Here is a 13,123-nt window from a genome sequence, read left to right as displayed (position 1 = left end):
ATTTTAAAAATGATAGGGAAGGAGGATTCTAGAATCTTTTAAAATTTTCAAAATTTTTACTTATTTTTTTTAGAATTTTTGAAGTTTTAATTATTTTTCAATATATATATATATATATATATTCTGAAAAATTTATAAAAAGGAAAATTTAGATAGCCACTAGAGGCTACAATGAACCTGCGACTGGCTACCAAGCAACGCGACCCGAACATCGCGGGTAGTCGATACTTAGCTCGATTAGGCGCCAGTAGCAATACGGACAAGTGTGCGTAGTGGGTACTAGCTTGCTAGCTTGCGGGCAGGCGAGCAGCGGCATGCAGGCAGCGGTCAACTCGTAGTGGGTAGCGGAGAGTCATCGGCAGCGATAGCAGTGAGGTGGCTGATCTATCCCAACTCTTTCTTGGCCCAATTCTTGGCCTGAACAAGCCAAATATGATGTTTTTATGATCATAGAGACTACTTTTTGACATTATGAACTTAATTTTGGCACTTTTGAAGTCATTCGGGACCTCTACATACAATATCGAATTATTTTTTAGCTTCAAATCGCACAAAAAATACTCCAAAAATTGAGACACATATTTACGGACTACTGAAGATTTGATGTCCAAAAATAGGGGCAATTGATATTTTTTCAAAAAATTATCTTTATCGAACACAAATCTCAAGGAAAAATCAAGTTACAAGCTTCAAAAATTAATTCAGAGATCTTTTGAACTCCAATTTCAACTAACTTATGGTCGAACTAAATGTCTCAAAAATACAAACCAAATGACACCAAATTTGACTCAACCCGAGCCCAAATTTGTCGAGATCGAAGACCTGAACCCCATTTGGAAGGTTCAATCCATAATTTGGATTATCAAACAGTAACCAAATGTAAGTGCTTATATTCGAATCGAGCAACTCAACGAGGCGAATCCAATGAGCTCAATGTCACCGAATTCCAATATCATTATGACATTCAAATGCCCAATAAATGGTCCATGATCAAGGTATTCAACATCAACCTTCCATTCAAACCACTCCCAATTTACCCTTCATCTTCCTCCTATTTACTGGTCATGCCACTCTCACAAAACTATAAATAGATATCTCATTTCCCATGTGATGGGACCCAAGCAAGAAGAGAAGAAAAGGTAGCGAGCATTCTTGCCAACACTCCTCGAGCATCACCGGACTTCTTCCCCTCAACTGACCGACACCTGAGTTTGGCCTGATCGCTAATTGATGTCGGAGTTCTGCTCGGCCGCCGACTGACGCCAGAGTTATGTCCGACATCCAATTGATGTTGGATTTTCATCCGACCACCAAACGTCGTTGGATTTTCAATATCTGTTTGTAACTCAATTTCAACGCGGGCAGTGGCGGATGCACGGCGGGGGCATTGGGGGTATGTGCCCCAACTAATTAAAATTTTATATATATATTTTTGGCTACTTTTTTATAAATAATGCTAAATTAAAAATTTAATAGTCGTCGACGCAAAAAACTTTTCGCCTCTGCGCTCAGCTCCAATAAGTTTCCGCGGAGGAGTTTTCTCATCCGTAACAGCAATCGGAGTCATTTACTCTCTCTCTCTATCTCTCTCTCTCTCCCCTCGTAAGAGTTTATGGCTTTATGCAAATTATGTTAATTTCTTTTCTCACTCTTGATATATGAAAAAGGATCTATATAACTATAATCACATTTTATAGAAAAAGTCAAAAATATTGTTAAAAATTAATTATTGCTCTCTCTCTAGGAATTAATTTCTTTGACATAAGAAATTATTTTTTTATTTCTTTTGCTCTCTCTAGCCAAAAATATGTGTGAAAAGATCTATAGGTTTTTTTTTTTTTTTGACAGAAAAACTCTCTTTAATGATAAAAAATAATTAACAATTAATTTTTAATTTGTGTGGTCATTCTCCGATGAGTGTATTATATTTACAAAACCTCTAATCTCTTTGTCATAAATTTTAAAGAAGATGGTTTAATAAATTAAAAGCTTGCTTCGATATTATCAATTGCTATAACAACAGTTGAACGAGTATTCTCTGTTATGAAAATTGTAAAAAATTGTTTGTGTAACCATATGATAGGCTCTTGGATGAATGATTGTTTAATTACTTATATTGAGAAACTATATTTTTAATAATATTGACAATAAAGTGATTGTTCAACAATTTCAAAGTATGAAGACTCGAAGAGAAAAACTTTAAGTATAATGCAGGAAAAATATGAAGTGATATTGATTGTGAGTTTTTTTATTATATAATTTATCTTTTTATATAACAAGTCTAACAAAAAAAAATTAAACCAGCAATGCCGGTCCCAAGCTCATATAAAAAAAGTTGAAGTTTTTTTTAGTATTGATAATTATTTGTGCCCCCACATAAAAAAATTTCTGGCTCCGCCCCTGAACCCGGGAGTTGATTATTGTAATATGACCGTCCTCAATTTCAGGGCAAATTATTGCATCAGGTCACTGGACTTGGAGAATAGGTTCAGACGTCCAATAAAAATTTGCCACGTTACCTACGCTTTTGACTTGCGCTTTAGTTACGCTTTGACTGAGCTTTACCTGCGCTTTTGACTACGCTTTGACCTGCACTTTACCTGCGCTTTACCTGCGCTTTACTTGTGCTTTTGACACGCTAAATTTAAAATAATATTTTATTAATATCCGGACCTATCTCCGTGTCTGGCAACCGGATGCAATAATTTGTCCAATTTCAGGGACGAGCTAGTCACTTGTAATCTAAACGAACAATAATATAATCCTTTCAATTGGACGTGACACCATGGTTTTTCTTTTTTCTAGAGGTTCCTCATAAAATTATGATGTTACATTTTTATTATACTTATGTGCTAGATACTCGTATAATTCTTAGACCAAAATTTTCTAACTCTTTCATGGTGTACATTTTAACTCGCAACAATAATAATTGAGAAAGAAATATGAAAGCACAAGAAATTTCGACCTAAATTCGTACCCACAAGTGGCCAAGCCCTAGAAATAATGGCAAGAGAAAAAGACCAGTACAATAATTACGCCGGGCCCGTTTGCAGGGCGTGTGAGAGGTGAAACATGACGCTGTCGGTTGTTAAGGACTGAAGTCACTGAACCCTTCTTACGATCACCTCCCTTTACCCCCTCACTTCTCTTCTCGTTCATATCTTCCGACTCTTTCTTTCCCACCTCAATATTAGTCCAACCCATCTCCTCAATCTTCTTTAGTTCCCCTACCTTTAGATGGCTGGTAGGAAACCAAAACTTAATGCACTCACTCCTATATGCTCCCTTTAGTGCTGCACTTCCATGTCAAGTCTCCTTTCCGTCTTCTTTCTCTTCTTTTCACCCTCTCCATCATGTGGGATTGTGGGTCTCTCTCTCAAAGTCTAATCCACAGCAAGCTTAATCCGGAACATGTCTTTCTGAGCTCGTGGCCAAGCAGCTAGAAATTATCATCGGTAAAATTTAAAAACGAAATCACTCATTTGCCCTCTCACATCGATCTTCTCGGATCTTTTTTCATTCTTCTTCACCCACTCGGTTGCTTCATCATTCATGCCGATCAGAGAGATGGGAGTCGATGTTCGTCACTGCAAAAGCTAATAAAATCCAGCTCAAACTTCTACCTTTGGTTGTTTTCGGATGAATAAGGAGAGCAAAGTTTTGAGGTAATCAGTAGTAGGTTTGAAACGGTAAGAGAGAACTCCGAGCGTGAAAACATAAACAGATGGATTTTAGAAGGCAAAACGATGATGAAGAAGACGAAGAGACAGTGAGCTATAATCCACCTACCATCCGTGATTCGGCCTTTCCTAAGCCTCTTCTGCCTTCTTCATCTTCGCTCATCCCCGGAAGAAGCGTTGCTACCAGTGGAGTTGCAGGAGTTCGGAACGGCATTAGGTCAGACCAGACCTCCGGCAGCGTGCAAAATGCTTCGCAAGATCTTTTTCCCGCGAATGAAGGCGGAAAAGGAGAGGGATCGAACTTCCGAACGGCGGAGATCGCCGGCGAGTCCTCTTCGGTTAAGTACCGAGAGTGTCTCAAAAACCACGCGGCGAGCCTTGGCGGCAACATACTCGATGGCTGCGGCGAGTTTATGCCCAGTTTAGCCGACATCATGAAATGCGCTGCCTGCGGTTGCCACCGAAGCTTCCACCGACGCGAGGGCGGCGAAAGCGACAATCTTTTCTACCGCCACCACCACCACAACGGAAGCAACAACTCCAGCGGCAGCAGGGGCGCAGCCGGGGGAAGAATCCCTCTCCTTCTGCCTGCGCCCCAGCTGACGCCGCATCAGAAGCACATTCATACCTTCTCGTCAAGCCCTTCGGCCGGAATGGTTGGCTTAGGAAACACCAGCGGCGGCACGACTACTGAGTCCTCTAGCGAGGAACTTGGCCTCACGATGACGGCTGTGGCCAGAGGCGGCCATATGCCTTATGTGACTTCGTCGTCCAAGAAGAGGTTTAGGACGAAATTCACTTCGGAGCAGAAGGCAAGGATGATGAATTTTGCGGAGAGGATCGGGTGGAGGATCCAGAGGCAGGATGAGGCGGAGATGGAAACTTTTTGCACTGAGGTTGGTGTTAGCAGGCAAGTTTTTAAGGTTTGGATGCATAACAACAAGCATTCCATTCGTAAGCAACAGGAGCAGCAACATCCATAGCTGCATCTGCCGCTGCAACAACCTTATAATCTGTGAGGAAACGAAGATGGATATTAGGATTCAAGAGATGAGTTTACGGCGCTGAGTTATTTCGTTCACTGTGGGGGAAAAAACACTGCTTTGTGGTTTTCTATTTAATCTGTAAAGCAGTGCCATTTTTTCGTTTCTTTGTTTGATGTTGGGATGTTGGTTGCCACGAACTCTTTTTTTTTTTTTTTTTTTTGGTGTTCATCTTTATTTAATGTTTGGTTGCCAAGAGCAAGAATAAGGTCCAAACTTCTCAACCCTCTCATTTTTGAAGGATTTCTTCCTTGCATCATTCTTCAGTTGCTTTGCGTTTCATCATCTTCATGCAATAATGATGGTAAATTCTGTTCCCATGCCTTATTTTTGGGTTCTCTTTTTAGCTAGGTATTGGTTCCTAACAGCCGGCTTCTTCTTTGCTGGGCTTTAAGATATCCATCCACCTTATTGTTGTTGTTCTTGTTGTGGTTTCTTAAAGCTTTCGCAGCTGAAAAAAAAACTTTATACTTAATCGGGCTAAAAATGTTTTTCCCCCATTTCGTTTTGTATAAACTTATATACTTTATCATGTCTCATTCCCAGCTGCTTCATTCAATACCATAACTGGAACAGATATTTTTGCCTTGAACTGTAATCCCTGGTTGTTTCTTCCTTGTGGCACTTCAAGTACATTGCAGTTTAGGTTTGCTTGTTTCTTTGATCAAATCAAGCATACAATTAAATTTCATAGCTATTGTACTTATTTTTAGAATAATATTCCTTACAAGCTGTCACTCTTTTTTAGCTTTTACAGCAAATCTGAGTTCCAAGAAATTTCTAGCCTCTTATTAACTTATTATTATAGCGCTCTAAGATGAAATATTTTCATAATTTTTTCCTTGGTTGTCGTCTCACTTCATTATTATTTTCCCATGAGCATATTAGAGGTTTGCACACCTTTTAAAGTGGATTTTTCTATATTTTAAAGTGATGATTTTGGGTGGGATCAGCACCAGTACAACATTTTTCCTGTTTAATTTATATGATAATCTTTTGCTTTTCTCTTCTCATCTATGTGTTTATTGTTTATTATATGAGTTAATTATGCATGAGATGATGGCTCAATAGTTGAGATGAAAATTTCAATCCCGAGATTCAAATTTGGCGCACTCAACGCCGCCCCCTCCCATGTGAGGTATAGAAAACTTAAGTCTCTCCTACTAACTAATGGAGAGGGCTAAAGCGTTTACAGTTTCAGCTGTGTTGTTTCCTCAATTTGGTAGAGTTGCCCATTTCGTTCGTTGGAGTTCTCAAAATGTTTCAGTCCCTTTCTCATCTTTTTTTGGTTGAATGCTGTGGTAACTTGGCTCCATTATTGGAGAACTTATTTCTTTCATAAAGCTGCACTAGCAATTGATCATCTAAGATAGCTTCTCAAAGCTGTGATTTTATTAAAAATGACATAAAAGCTAATTTTTCAGTAAATGTTTTAACTATGGCCAATAAGTAATGATTAAAACGACATCTATTAGTTTGAAGAGTTAGTTTCAGATAAATGAAGTTAGTATTTGATGAAGTGGTGAAAATTGCTGAGGTTGGAATAAGAAGGAGAATAATTTTAGTATTCAGCCATATGAATATCTGAATATTTGTAAAATGTGAATATCAAAGATTGGTTGTCTTAAATATTAGATATGATTATTGTGCAGTTTAAAAATTATTTGCGGGTGATATTTGATCTTAATAACAAGTTTGCTTAGTTTGAGCATCTGAACCGGAAAAAGGTGATATGAATTTCGGTATCTTAAAAGTGTTGTACAAAATGTTATACCTAGTAATGTAATGAAATAATATAAGATTTGATAAACACAAATTAATATAGACACTTGGACTAGCTAAAAGGTATACGTGGCGATCTATCTTAAACATGGCATGAGGTAACTGTAGCAAGTGCCCTATGCAATTTGCGATTCATCCGAGGAGAGTGCTTTAGTGAGTCAATTAAAGAGTTTGTTTTGAATGAGTTCTCTACGATGAATTTAGTGGGCGAGTCTGTGAGGACAAATGCAATGGAAAAATGGCGAGTCCCTTGAGTCGAGCAACAAGTCTTCTAGGCGGGTGTCATTATGAGGTGGAGATGAATGTTGTTGATGGAGCCATGATCGTATGCTTTGTAGGTTTTTGCCTCCTATATTATTGAAAGGGACATTTAGGGATGATGGAAGGCGATTTCTAGGGATCACGGCTGAATGAGCCAAATTCTCATAAGGCAAGTTCTCCATTTGCTGAGGATCAATGCTAAATGAGCCAAATTCTCATAAGGCGACTTCTCCTTTGCGAGAGGCATGTTGAGGTGAGTTATCTTATTGAACTTACTTGAAATTTATGCATCATTAGTTGAGCTAAGTTGTTGAGGTGAGTTCTTTTCAGCTAGACTGGATAACTGGAGAACTCACCTCAACTAAGTTTGGGTTGCCTTCCAAGTAGAGCTAAGTTTATTCAAAGAATCTCCATTAATCTCTCCCAACTCTCTTAAATATATTCTCTTTCTAACTGAATAAAAGTGGTAATATCATTTCTAAGTTTGACATTCTTAGAGAGTGGGAAATACTAGAAATTTGTGAGCTAACTCATTCCATATATAATAGAGCATGGGGTAAAGAATTTAACAACTTTTTTGCCTTGTCTCTAAGCAAAAATTGGAATAATCTAAGTCTAATGAAATCATCACTAACACCATTGTATTTAAATATTGAAGGTTTTTTTTTTAAAGAAATTTACTAAATAAATATTTGGATCATCAATAGGAGTTCCCCAAAATCGAGAATTATGTACCATCTGAATGATTGTAGGTTTTAATTCAAAATTATTAGCTTGGAAGACATGTCATTTTTTGCTCTGATTAGTTCCATCTACTGTAGAGTTTGTAAAATCCTTAAGACGTTTAGAATAATCGATGTCTTGAACAGTGTTAGCCTTTTTCAAAAATTTTTGGTGGTTCTAATTAGTAAGGGTTCTCTCAATTTCTAAATCAAAATCTAATAATGTTTCCCTTATATGGCTTCTAATCGTGCAACCACAATTATATAACTAATAAAATAAAATAAAAGAATAAAAATATATAGTATAATTAATTATATAATTGATTCAAAAATATAGTAAAATTATAAATAAAATAAAATCTTTCCCAGCAATGGTGCCAAAAACTTGATGGGGGCAGTAGAGTAATCTAAGGAATTGTGAAAATATTTTATGCTTTATTAATCCCTAAATATTGCTTAGGTTTTCTTTGATTTAAAAATTATAAAAATCCCACTTAATATAGGTAAGTATATGTGTTGAATTAAGTAATATAGTGATAGAGTAGAGTATCGATCCCATGAGGAAGAATGTTTACTTGCAAATACTAGTACTATTTATACATTTACAATAATTATCCTACCCAATAAAAATAAATTTTGGTGGAGATTTAATCACTTAGTTTAAAATCAATAAAAGTTTAAAAGAAGTATTATTTGGATAAAATATTTTCGATTGATGGAATGTAAATATAATATATTTCTTAATGATTCTCCTTTATATTGATGCAATTTAGAGCATATACATCACCAAGCGCTCAGTCAAGCGTGAAGAGTTAAATGACTGATTAAACCCTTCCAACCTTAATACTACTCTAAATTCTCATAGTTTGTCATTCTACAAAAATCTTAGAACAGTAAGTAAAGCATCTCTATAAATTTGATATATGTCAAGCACTATGCCTATGCTTGCATCATACCATTCCGATATACATGGCTGTGCTTGCTTTCTTATTCCTAGGCTTCATATTACGTCTTATATTAACACACATATTGCCATTATATGCATTAAATAAAGGCCTAATATATTGAAAATACCTTTAAATAATTAATTAAAAGAATTTATTAGTACTTCATATTCCATTTACACCATCAATTCAAACCTAGAGAATTTAACCAGAAATGAAGAACAAGTGAAGCAAACTCATTTTCATTAATTGCACAAAAGAAAGAAATTATAAAAGAAAAGATATCATCAGATGGGCTCAATGATCTCCTCTACATTCCTCCTTAACCTTAAAGATTTACTTCCACAAACATTGACCAAACACTCTTTTGATGTAAATTTAGTGCTCACCAAATTCCCTTAATTATAACTCATAAAAAAATTGCAGAGAAGCGCTATGAAGACTGAAATTAACTAAGTAACTGAACTCTCTTACTAACATTATGAATGGACTATTTATAAAAAAATACAAAAAATAAATTTTTTCACGGTAGTGCTTGAGACACTTGCATCACGACACATATAAAATGAACTAACGTTGTAGCATTTAAAGATTTTCTCTACTGCGGTGCTTGCTAATGTGGACTCACTGTGTGTCCTGAACTGTTACAACTATAGTGGTGCAACACTATTGATGGTTAAGCACTATGGCATCTAAATGGCACTCCCTTTGGCTTAATGGTGCTGCAAATTGGCATCACGACGCTGTGTAGATAGAGATTGGGATTTATAGCCCTGACTCCTCCGACACTGTTGCACTATTAAACAGAGACTTGGAGTCTCCATGTCCATATTGGGCACTCTAGCAGTATCAATGATGGTGCCATGGCAGTGTGGTGTCCGACGCCGCTATGTTATACCATACTTGAAATTTTTGCACACTTCCTTCATTTTTTGCACAAACAAAACTAAATCAAAATGGTTTTGCTAGTAATTTAACATATAAAATATAACATTTTTTACACTCATCAATAGATTTAAGCAAGAAAATATCTGAAATAGAAATCATCTCAAACAAAAGGATTTAAGCAAACAAAAAACTTTAAATAGAAATAATCCTAATCAATAGAATTTAAGTAAGCAAATGGGTTGTTAGATTGTAAAAGTTTTAGAATATAGTGTCTAGTCAATCAAAATTCTAAGCAAAGGATGCTACTAGGAAAACTTATATCGATCCTTAAGAATATGTAATTTAACGCAAGGTAAGTTTTAAGTAGGCAAAGTTTAAGCAAGAAAATATTTTAGTAGGCACAGGTGAAATACGTATGGCATGCCAAGAGGAGGTGGTTCTCCTAAAAACCTTTTAAAATCCTTAAAAGTCTTTGTAAATAACTTTAATATACGAAAGTGTTTAAAAAATAAAATAAATCTAAAACATCGATTAACAAAAGAAAGATTTTTTTTTTATTTTGTAGAAAATAATTTTTTAGAAGAATAAAATTAATGGAGGAAAATAATATTTTTTTTCTTTAGTGATTTTTTAAGAAAGATTCAACCCATGATTATTCATCAAAATGCTCCTTTTTTCATGATAACCAAATCAACACAAAAGTTCAATAAAACTAAATTGCAAAATAAGTAAAGTGTGGAAAAGTAAGAAAATGAAAATAAAGTTTTATAAAGGTTCAGTCAAATTAACATACATCCACTCCCCAAAGGCCCTTCCTTTTGGATGTGCACTATAAGTGTATTTCTTTCAGTACACAGATAGTCAGAGATGCCCTTCTTCCTTGAACATGCAGAGAATCAAGTCTTTTGCTTTGACACTAGGCAGAGATGTCAGTCCTAGCCTCCTCATTACCAAGAGACTTTTGCTCCAAAGACTTTTCCTCCAAGAGTTCCACACAACAGTGTGAACACCCTCACATTCCCTTGACACACTCAAGATTCTTCTTCATCTCTCAATCTCATTTCATCTCTCTCCTTTTAATTTGTACAATCTCTCCAAGCTCTCTTATAGAAGGAAGACTTATGTGGAAGCCAATAAATTTATTATCTTAAGTGACAAACAAATTTATAAAGTGAGATATAAAAGCCCTAATTTTTAATTAAATTGCCTCTGATCATGTAATATGATTATTAGATTATATAGTGCAGTTAGTTCAATGTCTTTATAGATCATCTTGTATGATTAGAAATCATCTAATATGATTAGTTCAAATCAAAATTCAGATTGTTTAGGATGAACTAAATTTCATCTAAAAAGCTCTTGGTTTGATCGAACTGTATGATATATGTATCATGTAGTACAATTTATAATTAATTTTGATATAATTCTATTCCTTAATTATTGAACCTAAATTAGGTAAATATAATGAAATATAAAACAACATAAAGTATTTTATATAGTGTGATCAATTAAATTTTTAATTTTCAAATTTTCCTATTTCAAGTAACTGGGATTCAATAGTGGGGTTTCTTAATATACCTAATCATCCCCTACGACATATAAATCATATAGTACAATTAGTTATATGCCATTTTTAATTAATCTGAATTATTTTTTAAATTAACTACTATTTGAATAAATTATATTGTATGATATGGATCAAATAATACGATAAATAAAAAATTTTAACACTCTTGTATGTGTGTGTCCAAGCCAATATACACCTAATATATAAATAAATTCAGGAAAAAAAAATAAAGACTCTATAACATACAAATTGACTTTTACCCTGACATTGCTCTATCTTGAGCTAGTTCTTCAGTCTTTTCTTGGTATATGTTATAATTAAAAGGTTAGTAGTGTTGACCTCATTTTCTAATGAGGTTAAGTTACCTATATAAAACATAAATCTCTAGACATGAATTATTAATTACACTCCAAACATCAAATCAAATTCATCCCCATGTTTTGGCATGGTGACCTAATCATTAACGTTGTAGTCAACCTTAGCTATAATTTGATGATTAGATCTATCACATCTAAAACACCAAATGAGTGTCAGTGATATGATCATTATAAAGCTAAAAGTCCTACAATCATTTACCTACATTGTTAAAATAAAAACTTAAATCAAAATCAACTTTTAAATCCATTAGTTAACAGTCCTAGAGTAAATTAGCTCATTTTCTTTTCAATCATCGATTGCCATCGATGATTGTTAATAATATTAGCATTTCAAACCCTAAAACTTCCCTAAATTATTGATCAAAATAAAATCTTCTGACTAAACTCATAGATAATCCAAAACACCATAATTTAATGTTGAAACAAACCCAAAATTAATTTGTCCATAACATATTTTTGTAGAAATTACCCTGAAATAGATCCAAATGATCTTAGATTCATTATCTATTACTTGCATATTGATTGGGCATGTTGTTAGGTCAACCACATCAGTTTGAAGGCATTTCAAAACCCTTCTTTAAAGTCTAAAGCATTTCCATAGTCTACGAACCTTCAAATATTTATAGCTTATGTCATTGAACATAGCATATTATGATTTTTTCCTAAGAAGCTTCTCAAAACTCATTAATCATAATAATCATCCCTAACATGATGATTTGAACCAACATTGAGCATTTATTGAATCCTATTTGACCATGGTTGACCACAAATCAATAAATACCCCAAAAACCACTAAAAATAAATTTTCCTAAAACTTGAACATGGCCCGATTAAACTAGGCCATATAACCTCCTCCATCATATCCAAAATATGAATTGGAGTGTATTGAATCATATACCCAACCTTGGTCAACCTAGTTTGACAAAATTCCCCTTTTACCCATTTTAAATCATATTACATATGAACCTTAAGATCACCTCCAAAAAACTCTAAACATAATTTTTAATGAATTGAACCAAGTTCCAACCTTTAGTTAACCTTGGTTGACCAAGTCAACCTAGGCTGTCCAAGTCAACATTAGTTGACCAAAGGGCCCTTTAAGCCCTTAAATATGCATTTTAAACTAAATAGCCTCCCTAGTCCATGGGACCACCTCCAACATATCCAAAATATTATTTAAAATGAGTTGGACCCATTATGGACCGATTGTCAAACATGGTTGACAAAGTCAACCATGGCTGACACAAACACACCTTACACACTTCAAAAATTAAAACACTTTATTTTGACAAAACTATTAAACTAATATTATAGGGATTGTCCATGAGGTCAATATGATTCACCCAAAAAGCTTTAACTCTTGGGATCATTCAGTTTAGCCTAGGTTGAACCAAGTGCTCTAAAAGGGGTTTTTGGAAGATAAAACCAATATTAAATTAAATTCCCTAAATTTCTATAGTAGCTGTACATTAACCCAATACATATGAACCAAAGAGATAAACTTATGGTTTGAAATGAGTTTACTCAATGGGTTGTACCAAATTCTCCAAAACCGATTAGAATGGGCTTAAAACCAACCAAACCTAATTTGAGCCCATCAAATGGATAAAATGCACTCTAGAACCTTCTCTTTGTAAGTCAGGTAAAGCTCAAGGAACATGGATTATTTATGTTGCAAGATTCTCCAAAACTACCTCCCTCTAATCATTTGGAACACCAATAACATAATGGAAACTTGGACCAATTACATTAAACCCTCCAGGATCTTCTTTTTCTTCAAATTGGCCAGTCCCTAACTAAAATGATTGTTGGCCATGGCTTAGGTGGCAAGATTGTAGTCCTCCATTACTTTTTTTCTC

General features: G+C 34.8%; 1 protein-coding gene across 1 annotated transcript; it reads left to right on the top strand.

The window, feature by feature from the left end:
- The first annotated feature begins 3,368 nt into the window (after positions 1 to 3,368).
- Positions 3,369 to 4,839, top strand: LOC110113071 (zinc-finger homeodomain protein 5-like). The gene has a single exon (XM_020845498.2). It carries the CDS (start codon positions 3,725 to 3,727, stop codon positions 4,661 to 4,663), a length of 939 nt encoding a protein of 312 aa, XP_020701157.1. The 5' UTR covers positions 3,369 to 3,724; the 3' UTR covers positions 4,664 to 4,839.
- Positions 4,840 to 13,123: the final 8,284 nt, after the last annotated feature.

This window comes from Dendrobium catenatum, unplaced genomic scaffold, assembly GCF_001605985.2.
Source record: "Dendrobium catenatum unplaced genomic scaffold, ASM160598v2 fragScaff_scaffold_1608, whole genome shotgun sequence".
NCBI lineage: Eukaryota > Viridiplantae > Streptophyta > Magnoliopsida > Asparagales > Orchidaceae > Dendrobium > Dendrobium catenatum.
This window is presented reverse-complemented; position numbering and strand designations above follow the sequence as displayed.

Bases quoted from the DNA above. Each gene is read 5' to 3' on its own strand.
- LOC110113071 (XM_020845498.2), top strand. From the start codon at position 3,725: ATGGATTTTAGAAGGCAAAACGATGATGAAGAAGACGAAGAGACAGTG.